Source organism: Salmo salar, chromosome 16 (assembly GCF_965601325.2).
Source record: "Salmo salar chromosome 16, fSalSal1, whole genome shotgun sequence".
Taxonomy (NCBI): Eukaryota; Metazoa; Chordata; class Actinopteri; order Salmoniformes; family Salmonidae; genus Salmo; species Salmo salar.
The window spans coordinates 45048143-45067288 of NC_138306.1; the positions used below are offsets into that span (position 1 = coordinate 45048143).

General features: G+C 41.0%; 1 protein-coding gene and 1 pseudogene across 2 annotated transcripts; both read right to left on the reverse strand.

Moving 5' to 3' along the window:
• Positions 1–3804: 3804 nt before the first annotated feature.
• Positions 3805–6541, reverse strand: LOC145861113 (interferon-induced protein 44-like; annotated as a pseudogene).
• On the reverse strand, positions 6357–13892 carry LOC145861112 (uncharacterized). Of its 2 annotated transcripts, none has more exons than XM_082962753.1 (3): positions 13752–13892; positions 6726–7377; positions 6357–6541 (listed from the first exon to the last, which is right to left on the reverse strand). In XM_082962753.1, exon 2 carries the CDS (start codon positions 7342–7344, stop codon positions 6832–6834), a length of 513 nt encoding a protein of 170 aa, XP_082818879.1. In that variant the 5' UTR covers positions 7345–7377; positions 13752–13892; the 3' UTR covers positions 6357–6541; positions 6726–6831. The 2 variants fall into 2 exon arrangements, with proteins under 2 accessions (XP_082818879.1, XP_082818878.1); XM_082962752.1 differs by lacking the exon at positions 13752–13892 and adding an exon at positions 7848–8658.
• Between the last annotated feature and the right edge of the window lie 5254 nt (positions 13893–19146).

The following is a 19146-nucleotide window of genomic DNA, read 5'->3' on the forward strand; positions in this document are numbered from 1 at the left end:
CCAGACCAATGATAGCAGCCCATTTCACCAGCAGCAGTTGGTGATCCATGGATCTAAAGAGGATTACATGGCAGTTTATTACTGTGGACCTACAGAAGGACTTGAGAGAAACAACAACTGATTTGTAGAAATTAATGTAAGGTATACTATGTAATAACATTGTACTGTATCTACAGATGTAGGATCATAATTTGATAACTCTTTTGTTGCTGAGTATTTTCCTGCACAGCAGGAAATGCAAACTGGTAGTTTATTCAATGTTTAAAAAGGTATCTAAGGCTTGTAATTTCCACTAAAACATTACTGACTGATTTGCCGTAACAAAATAATTGTCAACCCCTACCAAAAATATCCATTAATTACAATCCACATAATAATTCACATTTCCAGTTGCTGCAGGATTATTTTCCTGATGTAGCAAACTGGATCAAATTAATATCCTGCATCTGTATAAGGTACTCTGTACTGGCCTTCCAAAGCAACTCCTAATAAACTCTCAGGTTGATGTTGTTTTTTTGTTATTGCCATGTTCTGAGAGTGAAAATTTCTCGTGGGTTGAAACAAACGACGAAAAACAGTTCCATAAGGCTCCCAGGCTATACAGAAAATAACCACCCACAAAACACAAGTGAAACAAACCTCAACTAAATATGGCCTCCAATTAGAGACAACGACAACCAGCTGCCTCTAATTGGAGGTCCTACCAAAAACCCATCATAGAAATAGAAAACATAGAACCTAAACACACAAAACAAACACCCCCTGCCACCCCCTGACCAAACTACAATGACAAATAACCCCTTTTACTGGTCAGGACGTGACAGACACCTAAGTGACGGGCGGTTTCCTGTTCCACGTGTGTCGGCAGTGCTATTTGATGCACACCTACAAAACAAATTTGTTTCACACACTGTCAACTGACAGAATTGACCACAGTTCCTATAATCATTCATTCCATTGCTAAAATGCTTTCTATTGTGCTCACCCAGGTCACTGATGTGTTTCTGAAGCTGTTGGAAGGTGTTTGGGGTGGAGGTGCTGCGATTTGTTTTTCGCTGACTGGGACGTATTTTCCCACGCTACAGACAGCTATATTGGTCCACTAATACAGGACTAGTAAAGGCCCAGTGCATGCACTACTTTTGTGTTTTTTGTTAGTGCCTAAGCAATCAGAAAAAAAATACTCTTTGAAACTATAGGCTATTTTTGCAAAACTGTACATACTAACCACAAAATCTTACACCAAACCTACAAAACATTATGCATCCCTTGTAAAGCAAGCAATTCTTGCAAAACTCTTCAAACTCTTTTTCAAAAATTGTGTTTTTGCGTCAATACAGTACACACAAACCATTATTTGAATAAGAACACAAAGCACCAACTACGCACTGATAGTATAAATGAAAAACAGTGTTTTTTCTGGTGGTGCTTTTTCTGTGTGCAGGGCATAGCAGTTTGCAATAAAGTTTTGTCATACATGTAGTAAACACACATACACACAGATATCCTAATGTGTATTCCGAACATACCACACCATCAATACAAATAAAAATAGAAAAATTCTCTCAAGGTTCTAACACTCCTCAAACAACAAAAGCGCAGTAGAAGAAAACACACATTTGCGCTACAGAATTTCTGGGGCTACATCTCGCCTTCTTTGTGGGTCTGGCCATAAGACTTCATCTACATCACATGCAATGTTGTCTTGAGCTAGGCAGCGTGGAAAGTATCACCTGGAGTGCTGTATCCAGGCCTGGTGTGACCCCTGATCAATGTCTCCACAAGTCTCCTCCATTGCCTGTACAAGGGGTATGCGTTGGTGGGGCTGGCGATCATACCCCTTCAAACACCATGCAGAGAAGAATTCTTCAATAGTATTCAAGAACGGAGAGTATGGGGGAGATTGAGTGCAATGAAAAGTGGGTGACCAGCCCGGTGGAAACTAACATTATCCCAGATGATAACGTACCTGGGCTGCTCTGGCCCCTGGTCATTAGGGATTACTCTGTTGTGGAAGGTGTCCAGAAATGTGATATTGTGAGCAGTGTTATAAGGGCCTAGGATTGCATGATGGTGAAGGCCGCCGTTTTGACTAATAGCTGCACACATTGTTATGTTGCCATCACGTTGTCCCGGTACGTTGATGATGGCACAGTGTCCGATGATATTTCTGCCACGGCCCCTTGTTTTTGCAAGGTTGAAACCTGCCTCGTCCACATATATTAGCTCATGATGCACTGCATCTGCTTCTAGCTCCATATGATGTAGCACCATACACTTCCAGTACCAATGATATGAATCTGTGCAGGTAAGCTATACTATCCTATCTCAGTTGTTTTACACGGTCTGAGTTTCTTTCGAGAGGGACTCTGAACAGCTGCTTCATCCTAATTCTATTGCATTTCAGTAGACGAGACAGTGCAGAGAGACTCACACTGTCGACGTTTTGGAATATGGTGTCATCTGCCATTATGTGGTCCTGCAGTTCTGAGTCTGATGCAGTTATTTGTAATGACCATATTTACAGTGTGGGTCTCCTGCTCTGGGGTGAACAGTCAAACTCTAACACCAGATACTGGTTTTCTTGCAGTTCTGTAAATACCTTTGAATGGTTTTAGTGATACATCCTTCTCATTATGAAAGTACAGTACATATTACTGTACCAGTAAGACTACAGCACTTACAGTTACTTACCGGTTCTCATTTCAAAATATCCGGATGCTACCTGCAACAGTATAGCAGCTCAGATTTGGTTGAACCCATTGCCCAGCCTCCCTCATGCTCATCCCGTGGTTGACATGGTCAACCACAGTCGCTCTGATTTCATCAGTTATTGTGTTCCTGACTCCTCTTCCTCTTCCCTGTCCTCTCATTCTCCCCTATCCTACTTCCTCTTCCTCATCCTCCTCGTCTAGTTCTCACCCCTCTTACCCTCTGTCCAATATTAGCCTCCATTGTTGTCCAAACCAAATGTTTACCTGTGGCCTATTTAGTGCTCAAGCTCTGATTTGTAAGTGAACTCATTATCTAAAAGTGTTTTCACATGTGTCCATGTAGAAAGACAATTGGCGAAATAGTGTAGTAATGTAGAGACCAATGTTTACAGTTTTGATAGAAGTGTGTTATTAAATTGAGTGGAAAGCAGAGAACCTGCATTCAGTTTGGCACACTTGGTAAATACATTGGCTACAAGTGTTAATGGTTTCAGAGATAGTGCTTCAAGAATCACCGTTAGGGTTTAAGCATTCAGGAAGAAAAAAATGATTCAGGGGGTGCTTCAGCAGCCTACTTCATACGGCTATAGGTGTAGCTGGACACTTTAGAAGCATCCACCACAAAGACGACACATTGAACCTTGTCTTTTAAGGGACGGCTTCTTCACATAGCCCACAGGCTGTTCAAGACTGAACATTACCTTGATTATTCAAACCAACCAGCTGAAAGAGTTGGAATATTCTGTACTTAGAGACATTTATATCAGGGGTGAGCAACTCCTGTCTTATCCTGTGAGGCTGCCTGCATGAGTATGTTCCAACCCAGCACTATCTCACCTGAATCATATTAGTGGTCTAAATTGCAGACTGTGATTAGTTGAATCAGGTGTGTTAGAGGTAAACTGGAACAAAAGCTGGCACACACTGTGGCCCCAGTTGCATTATCATTGTAATCTAATTGGTTATTGTCTTGTGTTTTAGTAACATGTAAACACAGACATATGAGCGTAACAAAACCTGTGAGCAGTCTATTGATTAGTAGAATATACAAAAGAATATTCAAGAAACTTCCTCTGGTCATTTTGAAATGTTTTAATGTCAGTGACATTTTGCAAGTCTACTGATAAAGATCAAATTAAATGAAGTCACCCAGGACCAATACCAGTTTCTTTTTTTCAGCAGCAGCTGTATACATTCTTTTCCTCTCTCTGTCACAATCTAAACTGGACTATTATATTGAATTCCTGTTTTCATATAGGAGATACAAGTTATGTATTGGCAGAGGGTATTATTTGCATTTCAGCGATGGAGCTCTTGTCTTCCAGCAACGTAATTTGAAAGAAGCGGTGAGGCCCCAAAATAAAAATATTCTCTGGCTGTTTTGGAGACTCAGAGTGCTTGTTGTGTTCCTTCTCTCGGGTGAGGACAGTGAATCACACTGCATTACGCAGTAAGACCTCTGTCACCTGTCTGGAACATGGTGACAGAGGGGACATGGTGTCTAAATGAAGTTAAGCTCCTCAGTTGTAATGCAAAATGTTACCATTATTGCTATCGGCCACTAAACACTGGAAAGACGTGGCAGCAGAAAGTTGTTGACAGTTTGTATTTGAAAGTAAGCAGAGTTGTCGAGGAACAGGTCAGGACCAATATAAAGGGGAACAGGGAAACACTGTGCTCCAAAAAACATGTTCAGACATGTTCATTCCATTGACTGTTTCTTATGTGCTCAATGTTGATTGTAATGTACCATAGTGTCAACTAACACAATGAAACATGAGGACACAATACTATGATATTCAACAAAGGTAACTTTAAATGGGCAGCTTTTCCAACAGCAGCACATACTATTAGCAAATTATTTTCAGTTTCATGATATACTGCCATCTAGTGGTTAAACCACAAGCAATTGCAAGCCAAATGTGAAGTGAATCCAATGTAAAAACGACATGATCTTGTACTAAGTTTAACCTCTACTTTTTCTTCAGCTGGGGTATATTCTGAGGAGCAGATTGCTGTATGAGACTATCCAAGAACTGACTATGTAGGATCAACTAGTATGCAAAGCAATCAATGAACATATGAAGAAAACCCAGGCCTTTCACCTATCCCATGTAATCCAAACAATCACAATGATGTAAACAAGAACAGAATTAGCCATGCTAGTGAACTAACTTTCTTTTTATGCCTAAATATAGATTATTTCTAGCAATTGAATAAAATATTCAAGATGTAGGCTCAATGAGGCATGTTATGTTATTCTTATCATTCTGTAGTTTTGTGTAATGGATAACTAGTCATCATAATTATGATTACGTGAACACCATAGAACAAGATATACAGAATGAGGCAGAGAGAGGGCTAAACAAGGTGGCATAGACAGGCAATACCACCACCATGCTGGGTGATCTCCTCTACTTGGTCTAGTCGTGCTACTCTTGGTCGTTGACGTCATCAAAGTAGTTGTCTGCGAAGCGGAGCATCTGGATCAGGGCGCTGAGGAGCAGGATGTCACAGCTCATGTCCAGCTCCAGCTCTTCACTGTAGTTCTTCACTGGGACAATGCAGGACATGGGTAGCCCCAGACGGCCACTCACCTCCTGGGCCTATGGGAGTCGGACACACCAAGCATTACCAAACATTACCCAAACATTTATGTGACTGTTCATGGTCATCTAATGCAGGGGGAGTGCAGAGCTCACCTTGGTCTTTATGTACTGGCTGTTGTACACGTTCCTCAAGTTGTTGGCCACACAGGGACAGGCCTCATCCACCTTGGTAAGAAGAACCAGCTGTGGGATGCCTGTGGAACAACAACCCTCCATTAGTGTCACTAACCAGGGATTGCGCTAGTATAGTCTGTATAATCCATCATCTTTAACCCAGGTTTCTCTCGGACTGACTGACCTAGCAGGTTGACCCTCCTGCGAATGGCCACCAGTTTCTCCTCCAGTTTGGTGGACATAATGGAGACTTTGCAGGTGTCCATGACGTACACCACACAGTGGATCCTTTCATGCAGTTTCACTGACTGCCGGAATCCGTGGGCATCTGCTTGCAGAGGGACTGAGGGGTTGAACTGGGAAAGGGAAAGACGAGGGGTTTGGGTCACACTGAGGAGAATCAAAGTATGTATGTATGTATGTATATATGTATGTATGTACGTAGGTATGTATGTATGTATGGTGCCCCTCACCTGGTATCTGTCTGGCACATGGCCTTTCAGAATGCTGCTGATGTCATCCACATCTAGCCCCGCCCCTGTGGCCTCCTCCATTCACATCGTGTCACACAAAATGAATGCCAGCGGTTTGCCATTGCGTCCAGCCTTAACTGAGTAGGTACGAAACTGTGAAATATAAATAATGCATCATCATTTTGTCCAGTGATGTAGGGGTAAAAAAAAAAAAAAACTTGGAAGGCAAACTAATCACCAGTTGCGGTGGAAAAACTAATGCTGCCTACACATTCAAAAGGTGGGTAGACTGTTGAGCAAAAAAAAAGTAGGTAAACTGTGTTTACCCTCCACTACACCACTGATTTTGTCCACATAAATATGATGACATTCATTCAAATTGTTGAAGCAGAGACAAAAAAGAAGACCAGTTGTTTAACATGGTAGACCACATACCTGAGTGGTCAGACTGGTTCCAGAGCTGCCCGATATGGCCTGGCTGGTCACATGGCCTCGGAAGATGGAGTTGACAGAGTTGAAAAAGCTGGACTTTCCAGCGCCGACTGGGCCGATGAGTAGAACTCTAGCCTGACCCACAGAACTGATCATGGGCCTGTAGAGCTTAACAGAGTCCATCAGCTCCTTTCTCCTCCTGTGGAAAACAAGAACCTCAATTTAATATGCAAATGCTTTAATGTACTGTACTCATCAATCGTATAACATTCAGTATATGTGGCCCATGTGAGAATCACATGATGCAATTGTAGTCAAAACATTAACACAGGCATTACTGCATCACAAAAAATAAATGATGGTCATTTCTGTTTGGAGCTTACTCAGCTTTCCAAAGAATTGTCCTCCATGGCTTTTCGATGATGTTACCACCTTCTGTTAAAAAATATATATATTTATTTAATCATATGCACAATAAAAAAATACACATTAAAGAGAGAAGAGAATTGATTCTACACTCACCTTCCACTTTACACTCACCTCACACTCAGTTAGGTTAAGGTTATTGCCATGCATTTCTGCAGCATTGAAGTTGTAGTAGTTTCCTGGAATGCTGATCACTGTAGCGGTGTTAGCGTTCATTAACAACAAAGCCTCCCCAAAGTAAGGGCCAGTTGTGTTATGCATTTTGACCGCATATTGGGCATTTGTGACAGGATACCTGACAGGATTTCTACCAGTTAAACTGAACAAAAAGGCTTTGTCATCCTGTATGTACTGGCCTTGCTTGGCTACATCATGATCTTTACTTGTGTAGCCTCCAAAAACAAACCCTGTGGAGTTATATCCTACAGAGACTGTGGGACCTTGGTGGTCACATTTCTGGTGAAAGGCTGCTCCTGTGTAGCCATATATACTGGCCTTGAACAGCAGGCTGAGTTTGACGTTTCCCAGTAAGGAACACAGCTGTTTCTCCTGTTCCTGGGTCAGTTTGTGGTTCATGGTGGGGATCACGTTGGTCTCAGTAGGGGTGGTCTGAGGAAAAACACAAATGAGTAGTGATGCACCGATATGACATTTCTGGCCGATACCGATATTTTCCTTGTCAAAAACCTGATACCTATAACCATTATTTAAATTTTTTGCGGCCTTTTAAGCATTTTAGTACAGTAAAATAGTTGCACACACACACGGACACAGCGGTCTAAGGCACTGCATCTCAGTGCAAGAGGTGTCACTACAGTCCCTGGTTCAAATCCAGGCTGTATCACATCCGGCCGTGATTGGGAGTCCCATAGGGCAGAGCACAATTGGCCCAGCAATGTCCGGGTTTGGCCGGGGTAGGCCGTCATTGTAAATAAAAATGTGTTCTTAAGTGACTTGCCTAGTTAAATAAAGGTTACACACACACACACACACACTCTGACCAAAAAGTTATTTTGTTGGCATTTACGCATGTCCCCATTACCAGTAAAACATAATCAAAACCTATTTCTTTCACTTACTCGCTGTGCTGTTTCGTCGTTCAGTCGTTTTATTCTCAACCAGGATTTCATCATACATGTCAAGCAGTGAAGTTTCAGGTCTGTCTGTCCGTGGCCTCTCTTCCTCGGTGTGCATTTCCATCTTGTCCAGCTGTGTATGTAATATTTCACGTAAACCCTGTTTCTTGTCTGCATCGAAGTAGCGGTCCTTGTACATAGCATCGAACATGGTGGCGACACAGTAAAGAGAGAATGCCACCGAATCGCTTGTTCACAGCCTGTGTCGACAGTTTTGTTGAGCAGGCGTTTCAATGCCATGACAGAGGGTATCATGTCTGCTGCAGGCGCAGTTGATTAGCTTATTTCTCGAGTCAGTTGTTCGAATAGAGCTAGCTAGTATGTTCATGTTTCTATGTTCCAAACATGTTCTCAAATGCCATTGAAATGGCAGCAGCGGTATGACAACCAGCATACTCTTGAGCATACAATACGACCTCCCTCAGTACGAAATCCTCGACGACCCACTGTGCTGTCAGACTCAGCATGCTCATGGAGCTCATGCTGGTCCAAATGTCAGTCGTGAAGCTATTACTGTGTAACTCTGTTAGGACAACTTCTGAAAAATAGCGCACTTGGTAGTGTGTACCTGTGCTTGACCAATCGGTGAAAGCCAACATCACCCATGACAGAGAACGGTTGATTGTCAAGAGCAATGAATTCCATTATCTTGGCGTTAATGGATTTTGCATTTTTAGTTGTTGTCTCGCTGAAATGTTCCTACTCTTTCAAATGGCTGCTTCACTTGTTGACTGCTCGATCCACCCAGCAGACATTGTGGGCTAGGGTAGGAATGCTGTGCTGCACATGTAGCGCAACATTTTACGTGGCGACATTACATAATGTACCTACGTTATATAAGTATGCACGTCAGCTTTGACATCGGTTTTGCACATCGGTGTTAAACATCGCTCGATATGGTCACCGATATATCGTGCATCCCTACAAATGAGATCAAATTCTGACATAAGACCCTAAAGCTTCATCTGGAGTTTTATCACATTTACCCAGCTAACAACAAACGTTCCCACAACTTTAGAGAATGCGCCTAATGTTTTCATAGTAATGTTCCAGTGACGTGCAAGGACGGTTTTCAAGAGACCATTCCCTTAATGTCAACCAGAACTAACCCAGAACGTCGTTACCATGTTCTCAAAATATTCAATATTAATGTTCTAGACATGTTTCATGGGAACTCTGTGTCGTTTTCTGAGGTTTAGTAGAACATTCCATCAACGTCCCATAAACTTACATAGAACATGGTTGCCATGTTCTCAGAATATAAGATATCAATGTTCTAGAACAGGGGTATACAACTGGGGGCCGCAGCGGTACAGCATGGAGTCGTAAAAAAATGATTTACAGTGCATTCGGAAAGTATTCAGAACCCTTGACTTTTTCCACATTTTGTTACGTTACAGCCTTATTCTAAAATTGATTTAAATAGATTTTTTTCTTCATCAATCTACACACAATAATGACAAAGCAAAAACCGGTTTAGAAATCTTTGCAAATGTATATATGATATATAAAAAAAAGTAAATATGACATTTACATAATTATTTGACCCTTCACTCAGTACCTTGTTGCAGCACCTTTTGGCAGCGATTACAGCCTAGAGTCTTCTTGGGTATGACACAACAAGCTTGGCACACCTGTATTTGGTGAGTTTCTCCCATTCTTCTCTGCAGATACTCTCAAGCTCTGTCAGGTTGGTTGGGGAGCGTTGATGCACTGCTATTTTCAGATTTCTCCAGAGATGTTTGATCGGGTTCAAGCCTGGGCTCTGGCTGGGCCACTCAAGGACATTCAGAGACTTGTCCCGAAGCCACTCCTGCGTTGTTTTGGCTGTGTGCTTAGGGTCGTTTTCTTGTTAGAAGGTGAACCATCGCCCCAATCTGAGGTTCTTAGCACTCTGGAGCAGGTTTTCATCAAGGACCTCTGTACTTTTCTCCGTTCATCTTTGCCTTGATCCTGACTAGACTCCCAGTCCCTGCAACTGACAAACATACCCACAGCATGATGCTGCCACCACCATGCTTCAACATAGGCATGGTGCCAGGTTTACTCCAGACGTGATGCTTGGCATTCAGGCCAAAAAGAGTTCAATCTTGGTTTCATCAGACCAGATAATCTTGTTTCTCGTGGTCTGAGAGTCTTTAAGTGACTTTTGCCAAATTCCAAAAGGGCTATCATGTGCCTTTTACTGAGGAGTGTCTTCCGTCTGGACACTCTACCATAAAGGCCTGATTGGTTGAGTGCCGCAGAGATGGTTGTCCTTCTGGAAGGTTCTCCCATCTCCACAGAGTAACTCTGAAGCTCTGTCAGAGTGACCATCTCACTGACCAAGGCCCTTCTCCCCCGATTGCTCAGTTTGGCTAGGCGGCCAGCTCTAGGAAGAGTCTTGGTGGTTCCAAACTTCCATTTAAGAATAATGGAGGCCACTGTGTTCTTGGGGACCTTCAATGCTGCAGACATTTTTTGCTACCCTTCCCCAGATCTGTGCCTCAACACAATCCTATCTCGGAGCTCTAGGGACAATTCCTTCGAACTCATAGCTTGGTTTTTCTCTGACATGCACTGACAACTGTGGGACCTGATTTAGACAGGTTTGTGCCTTTCCAAATCATGTCCAATCAATTGAATTTACATCAGGTGGACTCCAGTCAAGTTGTAGAAACATCAAAGATGATCAATGGAAACAGGATGCAACTGACCTCAACTTTGAGTCTCATAGCAAAGGGTCTGAAAACTTACGTAAATAAGGTATTTCTGTTTAAAAAAAGTGTTATCTGTTTTCACTTTATCATTATGGGGTATTGTGTGTAGATTATTTAATACATTTTAGAATAAGGCTGTAACGTAACAAAAATGTGGAAAAAGTCAAGGTCTGAATACTTTTCGAAAGCACTGTATATATACACTACATGACCAAAAGTATGTGGACACCTACTCTCATTCCAACATCTCATTCCAAAATCATGGGCATTAATATGGAGTTGGTCTCCCCTTTGCTGCTATAACAGCCTCCACTCTTCTGGGAAGGCTTTCCAATAGATGTTGGAACATTGCTGCAGGGACTTGTTTCCATTCAGCCACAAGAGCATTAGTTAGGTCGGGCACTGATGTTGGGTGATTAGGCCTGGCTCGCAGTTGGCGTTACAATTCATCCCAAAGGTGTTCGATGGGGTAGAGGTCAGGGCTCTGTGCAGACCAGTCAAGTTCTTCCACAACGATCTCGACAAACCATTTCTGTATGGACCTTGCTTTGTACACGGGGTATTGTCATGCTGAAACAGGAAAGGGCCTTCCCCAAACTGTTGCCACAAAGTTGGAAGCACAGAATTGTCTAGAATGTCATTGTATGCTGTAGCATTAAGATTTCCCTTCACTGGTACTAAGGGGACTAGACTGAACCATGAAAAACAGCTCCAGGCCATTACTCCTCCACCAAACTTTACAGTTGGCACTATGCATTGAGGCAGGTAGCATTCTCCTGGCATCCGCCAAACCCAGAATTGTTCGTCGGACTGCCAGATGGTGAAGCGTGAGTCAGCACTCCAGAGAACGCGTTTCCACTGCTCCAGAGACCAATGGCGACGAGCTTTACACCACTTCAGCCGACACTTGGCATTGCACATGGTGATCTTAAGCTTGTGTGCGGCTGCTTGGCCATGGAAACCCAACTCAAGGAACTTCCGACTAACAGTTCTTGTGTTGACGTTGCTTCCAGGGGCAGTTTGGAACTCAGTAGTAAGTGTTGCAACCGAGGACAGACGGTTTTTACAAGCTTTAGCGGTCCCTTTATGTGACCTTGTGTGGCTCATCAGTAAGGCCATTCTACTGCCAATGTTTGTCTATGGAGATTGCATGGCTGTGTGCTCGATTTTATACACCCGTCAGCAACGGGTGTGGCTGAAATGGCCAAATCCACTAATTTGAAGGGGGGGGTCCAGATACTTTTGTATATATAGAACTGATGCGCATCCAGAAATAACAGCAATAAAGCAGTGGAAAACTACTTCAGGCGCACTAGAGTGAATTAGATACATTCACTCAGAGGTGGTTTAAACTGCATTCTAATGTCAACTTTAGTTATGAAAAATCGTATCAAGTCAAAGTTTTAAGCATGCTCAGTTGTTCTTCGGTCTCGAGCGCTGCGCGAATGAATTTGAAATGGAAGTTATGGAACTCCCTTGCGTGCTTCTGTTATGGGGAAAAAGTCCACAATAAAACTGACATGATACATTTGCATCTGTTGGCCATCAAGTAGCCTATTAATTTATATGCCATAGTAGGCTACCATTTGATACAATACATATGTTGAAATGACATTTCACTGGAGTCCTTGCAAATCAATTTGTGCCACTTGTGTAGCCTTCCTGAAAATGGCAAACATATTGAATAAATAGCCTATAACTTCTATTGTTTTATCCTTGTGTTATTATGCAATGATTAACAGCCATGTTTAGTTCATTAAATTGGAAGTTATCAATAGCGATCATGGTCACATCGCAATCGCTGCTCAGCTGTTGTTAGAATGCATTCGACTTAGGTAACAGTCAATCAGATTTAGCTACAGGTAATAAAACAAACACTGGCTGTTGATGACGAGCATATATTCAGTTCATATCCATATTATGAATATTTCATTCAGTGATATGAAATTACGACCCTATTCAGAACAAGAACTTCTTACTCGAAATCGCATCGCTATATTCATGTTGAATAAATGAGTCTGTCAATTTGAACTAAGTAAGCTGCTAAATCGTTCAGTTTGCCAACATCTTGCCTTGGTTACTGTAGGCCTATCGGGGCTATAGGCTACCTACAATCATAAATCCAGATTTGAGTCAGTAGCATAGGCCATATGCCTATTGAAATGGCAAGTAAATCTCTCAAATATACAATTTATAACTGTTTGTAGTCTTAACAGCTGGCACAAATTAAAGGCACAATTGCCAGAAAATAGCCTAACGTGATTTTTGAAGTTCGTCCAAGTGTTTCTTTGCAGAGATTTCAAGATCCTCTGTCCAACTTTTATCACTCACTCTGATTTTTACCTTGTCAGCTCGGAGATTCGATCCAGCAACTTTTCGGTTACCGGTCCAACGCTCTAACCACTAGGCTATTACATGACATTAGCTCCGCAATAATAATAATTTTGATGGGAAACATTAATTTGGCTTCTTGTCGTTAGAAATTACGTCGTTATTACGTCTTAATTACATCAATAACTTCACGGGGAAAGGGTTTATTGGATAAATATGGCAAGAATTGCTTGTTTTCAGACTTTCTGGGCAGGTTTTGATGGGTCTTTTGAATTTGACATTTTAACTGGACCTGGCAACCCTGGGTGGTGTTTAACCCCAAGCCACCCTAAACACCTGTGGGATTCTGTAAACTTGATATTTTGAGTTTGTTGAAACATGCAGATGTCGAATTCATTATATTTTACATTGTTTCACCAAAGTAAACAGTCTGTGCTCATTCTGACTGTCTGATAAGAGCAATAGACTGATACATGATCAGATGCTATGTGAAGAGCTTAACTATCACTTTCACCACGCCCTTTCCTTCACAGTGGCCAGGATAAATAAACGAAACTAAACTGAATTTGGCACACGCAAAAACTGTTTAGTTGTTTTTGTTACAGAGAAAAATTCAAACATTTCAAATAGATTAATAACAAAATCACAACAAAATGGTGTTTGCATTGGCATGCTGCTAATTTTCAAAATAATTGTCAACCTAAAGACAGCAGGCTTGGCACAAATAAGGATTATCCACATGAACGGGTCAAAATATAAAGTTATTAATATCAGAATTAACTAGCTAAAAACGTCTTCAAAGGAATGCAACACTCACCTGAAAATGCTCGTTCACGGTTCTTGAGTACGCAAAAAGGTACTGCAGCAGAGAGGAAGAGACTAATGGAGAAGTTTTACTCCACCCAAAATCTGTCCACGAAAAACGAAAATAAACCAACGTAGTGAGGATTTTTTTTATGGATGTCAATGAATGAGTGTCAAATTTGTTCAACCAAAAAAATGAATTGCTAATTTGCTAAGTGAGACTTATTTGATCTAATATACGTTTCGTGGTTAGATTGTTATGAATGCACTGATATAAGTGGAAGCACGTGGCATTTTGGCAACTTGGAAAAAAACAACTAAGGTTATATCAGGGTTGTGCTTGTTGTCATAGATATGGGTAGAGGACTCATGGATATAACACTTTTAAGCATGGATTTACATTTTAGGCATTTTAGCAGACGCTCTTATCCAGAGCAACTTACAGTAGTGAATACATTAATTTCATACATTAATTTATGCATTTTTTGTACTGGCCCCCCGTGGGAATCGAACCCACAACCCTGGCGTTGCACACACCATACTCTACCAACTGAGCCACAGGGAATGGACACTGCTATTGAGGGCTTCCACCAATTTTAAGTATTCAACTGGGTGGGGGTTCCTTTGAGTTGGGAGCAATCAGCCAATTAAGAATAAGTAAATTAACTACTTTAAGATGGAGAATCTCAATGGCGCTGCCCTTGCTAGTACAGACACTATAATTGCACAATTATAAAGATGACTCCTCTATCAATATCTATGGCCTGTTGTTCACACATATCTACCCTCTCATTGATTTAGAATGGTGCCAACTGATCTTGCCTCTTCCCGCATTCCTATAATCTTTGAGGACATGTTTTTCGATCGTTAGAGCAGTCACTTGACTATCTTGTCAATATAATAGACAATCTTTAGCTTTACTGAACAACAAGTTGAAAAACAGGGAGGGTTGGGTCAAATCAAATAACATTTTATTGGAAGGACAGATTTCCACGGTCCAATACCCATTGCTCATGTTTCTTGGCCCAAGCAAGTCTTTTGTTCTTATTAGTGTACTTTAGTAGTGGTTTCTTTGCAGCAATGAAGGCCTGACTCACATAATCTCCTCTGAACAGTTGATGTGGCTGTTACTTTAACTCTGTGAATCATTCATTTGGGCTGCAATTTCTGAGGCTGGTAACTCTAATGAAGTTATCCTCTGCAGCAGCGGTAACTCTGGGTCTTCCTTTCCTGTGGCGGTCCTCATGAGAGCCAGTTTCATCATAGCTCTTGTTGGTTTTTGCGACTGCACTTGAAGAAACTTTCAAAGTTCTTGAAATTTTCCGCATTGACTGACCTTCATGTCTTAAAGTAATGATGGACTGTCATTTCTCTTTGCTTATTTGAGCTGTTCTTGCCATAATATGGACTTGGTATTTTACCAAATAGGGCTATCTTCTGTATACCAACCCTACTACATGATTCCATATGTGCTATTTCATAGTTTTGATGTCTTCACTATTATTCTACAAAGTAGAAAATACTAAAAATAAAGAAAAACCCTGGAATGAGTAGGTGTGTCCAAACTTTTGACTGGTACTGTATGAAACAGTAAGAGTAAATTAAATGTCATGAACATGTGTGCATTTTGAGCACAGTGTTTCCCTGTTCCCCTCTATATTAGTCCGAACCTGTTCCTCTACTAGGCTACTCCGCTTACTTTCAAATATAAACTGTCAACTACCTGAAGTTCAACTTTCTGCTGCCATTTCTTGCCTGTGTTTAGTGGCCTATAGCAAGAATGGTAACATTTTGCATTACAACTGAGGAGCTTTAACTTCTCTTGTAGACTGACTATGTCCCTTCTAGGACAGGTGACACTTAACAGAGGTCTTACTGTGTAGTGCGGTATGGTTCCCTGTCCTTGCCCGAGAGAAGGAACACAACAAGCACTCTTCAAATGAAGTCGCTGCAAGACCAGAGATCCATTGGTGAAATGCAAACCCTCTCCCAACGTGTAACTCATATCTCCTATATGAAAACAGGAATTAAATATAATAAAAATCAAACATGTATGAAAATTCCATAACGTGTCAGAAGTCCAGTTTCGATTGTGACACAGAGAAGAAAATAATACATATACAGTAGCTGCTGCTAGAGGGATCCAAAAGACTAGTTTTGGGCCAAGGTGACTTCATTTAATCTGATCTTTGTTGATAGACTTACAAAATATCCTTGTGACATAAAAAAATGTCAGTGGCAATAGGACCATAGAATAAGTTTCTGTTTTGCTCTTATTGAAAATTGTCTTGTATATTTTAATAATCAAAAGAATGCTCACATGTTTGTTAGGCTCATATTTATGTTTTTACATGTTTCCTTGTACAACACAAAAACATATGAATTATCTAATTGGTTATTGTCTTAACTACAATGAGAATGTTATTTATTAAGTATAATTCCCACCCTATGTTCCTACTTCCCCCCCTCTCTCCCGCTAGCTACTTTCTACATCTACTGTCATTTCTACTTTGAGGCTAGAGGGGCATACAGTACACTTCCATAAAGACGTTACTACCCTACCTCAAGAAGACAGTGCAGCGTTGGTGCCTTTATATCAAACCAATGCCTTGAAAGCAGATTACCTGCGTCTGCCTGATCCTGAAGTGGTGCAAGAAAGCTCTTGTCCCAGTGATACATTTTCTTGTCACGTGCACAAGTACAGTGAAGTGCTTTTTCCTTGCAAACTCTTTCCCAACAATGCAGTAATCAATATTCATAGTACTTTAAAATAATGTAAAGTAGAACAAAAACATGTAAGAAATAGAAATAAGAAGAAGGCGAGAAAGTAAGTATGCCATTTACAGGGTCAGTTCCAGGGTCAGTGCCAAAACCATATTTACAATGTGCAGGGATACTGGAGTGGTAGGGGTAGATATGTATAGAGGTAACTTGACTAGGCATCAGGATATATGATAACTTTGACAGCATTGGCTTGGCAGCTCCTCTCTTTGTGTTTGGGCCAGCCTCTGTTCTCATTATCTCCTGTCATTCGCCTGGCCAAAAATAGAGACTGATACACTACATTATTTTGTTTAGTCAAACCGGTTCAGGGACATGACAAAGTACTTGCTCACTAAAAGGGACATTCAAGCATTGTTTATGTTATTGTGACCTATTCACGAATATTGGTGTGCTATCTGTGTGCTAGGCTTTTCACGACTGTATTGGTGTGCTATATATATATATATATATATAATAATACATATACAGTAGCTGCTGCTAGAGGGATCCAAAAAACTAGTTTTATACAGTTGAATTCGGAAGTTTACATACACTTAGGTTAGGTTAGGACATCTACTTTGTGCATGACACAAGTAATTTTTCCAACAATTGCTTACAGACAGATTATTTCACTTATAATTCACTGTATCACAATTCCAGTGGGTCAGAAGTTTACATACACTAAGTTGACTATTCCTTTAAACAGCTTGGAAAATTCCAGAAAATGATGTCACGGCTTTAGAAGCTTCGGATAGGCTAATTGACATGATTTCAGTCAATTGGAGGTGTACCTGTGGATGTATTTCAAGGCCTACCTTCAAACTCAGTGCCTCTTTGCTTGACATCATGGGAAAACCAAAAGAAATCAGCCAAGACCTCAGAAAAAAAATTGTAGACCTCCACAAGTCTGGTTCATCCTTGGGAGCAATTTCCAAACGCCTGAATGTACCACATTCATCTGTACAAACAATAGTACGCAAGTATAAACACCATGGGACCACGCAGCCGTCATACCGCTCAGGAAGGAGACGCGTTCTGTCTCCTAGAGATGAACGTACTTTGGTGCGAAAAGTGCAAATCAATCCCAGAACAACAGCAAAGGACCTTGTGAAGATGCTGGAGGAAACAGGTACAAAAATATCTATATCCACAGTAAAATGCGTCCTATATCGACATAACCTGAAAGGCCGCTCAGCAAGGAAGAAGCCACTGCTTCAAAACCGACATAAAAAAAACAGACTATGGTTTGAAACTGCACATGGGCACAAAGATCGTACTTTTTTGAGAAATGTCTTCTGGTCTGATGAAACAAAAATAGAACTGTTTGGCCATAATGACCATCGTTATGTTTGGAGGAAAAAGGGGGAGGCTTGCAAACCGAAGAACACCATCCCAACCATGAAGCACGGGGGTGGCAGCATCATTTTGTGGGGGTGCTTTGCTGCAGGAGGGACTGGTGCACTTCACAAAATAGATGGCATCATGACGAAGGAACATTATGTGGATATATTGAAGCAACATCTCAAGACATTAGTCAGGAAGTTAAAGCTTGGTCGCAAATGGGTCTTCCAAATAGACAATGACCCCAATCATTCTTCCAAAGTTGTGGAAAAATGGCTTAAGGACAACAAAGTCAAGGAACTGGAGTGGCCATCACAAAGTCCTGACCTCAAACCCATAGAAAATTTGTGGGCAGAACTGAAAAAGCGTGTGCGAGCAAGGAGGCCTATAAACCTGACTCAGTTACACCAGCTGTCAGGAGGAATGGGCCAAAATTCACCCAACTTATTGTGGGAAGATTGTGGAAGGCTACCCAAAATGTTTGACCCAAGTTAAACAATTTAAAGGCAATGCTACCAAATACTTATTGAGTGCATGTAAACTTCTGACCCACTGGGAATGTGATGAAAGAAATAAAAGCTGAAATAAATCATTCGCTCTACTATTATTCTGACATTCCACATTCTTACAATAAAGTGGTGATCCTAAACGACCTAAAACATGGAATTTTTATGAGGATTAAATGTCAGGAATTGTGAAACTGAGTTTAAATGTATTTGGCTAAGGTGTATGTAAACTTCAGACTTAAACTGTATATATATACACATGTCATGTCTTTGGCTATGCCGGATTAAGTGATATGACATGCTATTCTATAAAATAATTTCTCTGTAATTAATATTACCTGATTAAGCTAATCAGGTGAATGTAATTAACTAGAAAGTCGGGGCACCACGAAATAATGTTTATAGAGCTGTTATCTTCCGAATAAACTCTTAAAGACCTAGTAATCTGCATCAATTGCAGTCAATATTTAATCGTCACTTTATTCAGTCTCATCTGAAAGTTGTAAATTCTTGGTTATCTTCATGAAACCTGGCTAACAAGTTGAATCAGCAATACAAAATTTGGTTTAATTATTTATTTACTAAATACCTAAATAAATCACACAGAATGGATCATGCATTGATTACAAATTATGTCATAAAGAAATGTCCCTGGTGGACGGAACAGATGCGACGTCTGGTTACACAAAAAGAGGGGGTTGGGTTTGAGTGAAAGAGTGGGAAGACTGAGTAACAAAGGGGAAGCTATGCTATCGTAAATACAGAATCTTATGCATTCTAAATAACCACCCATTTGAA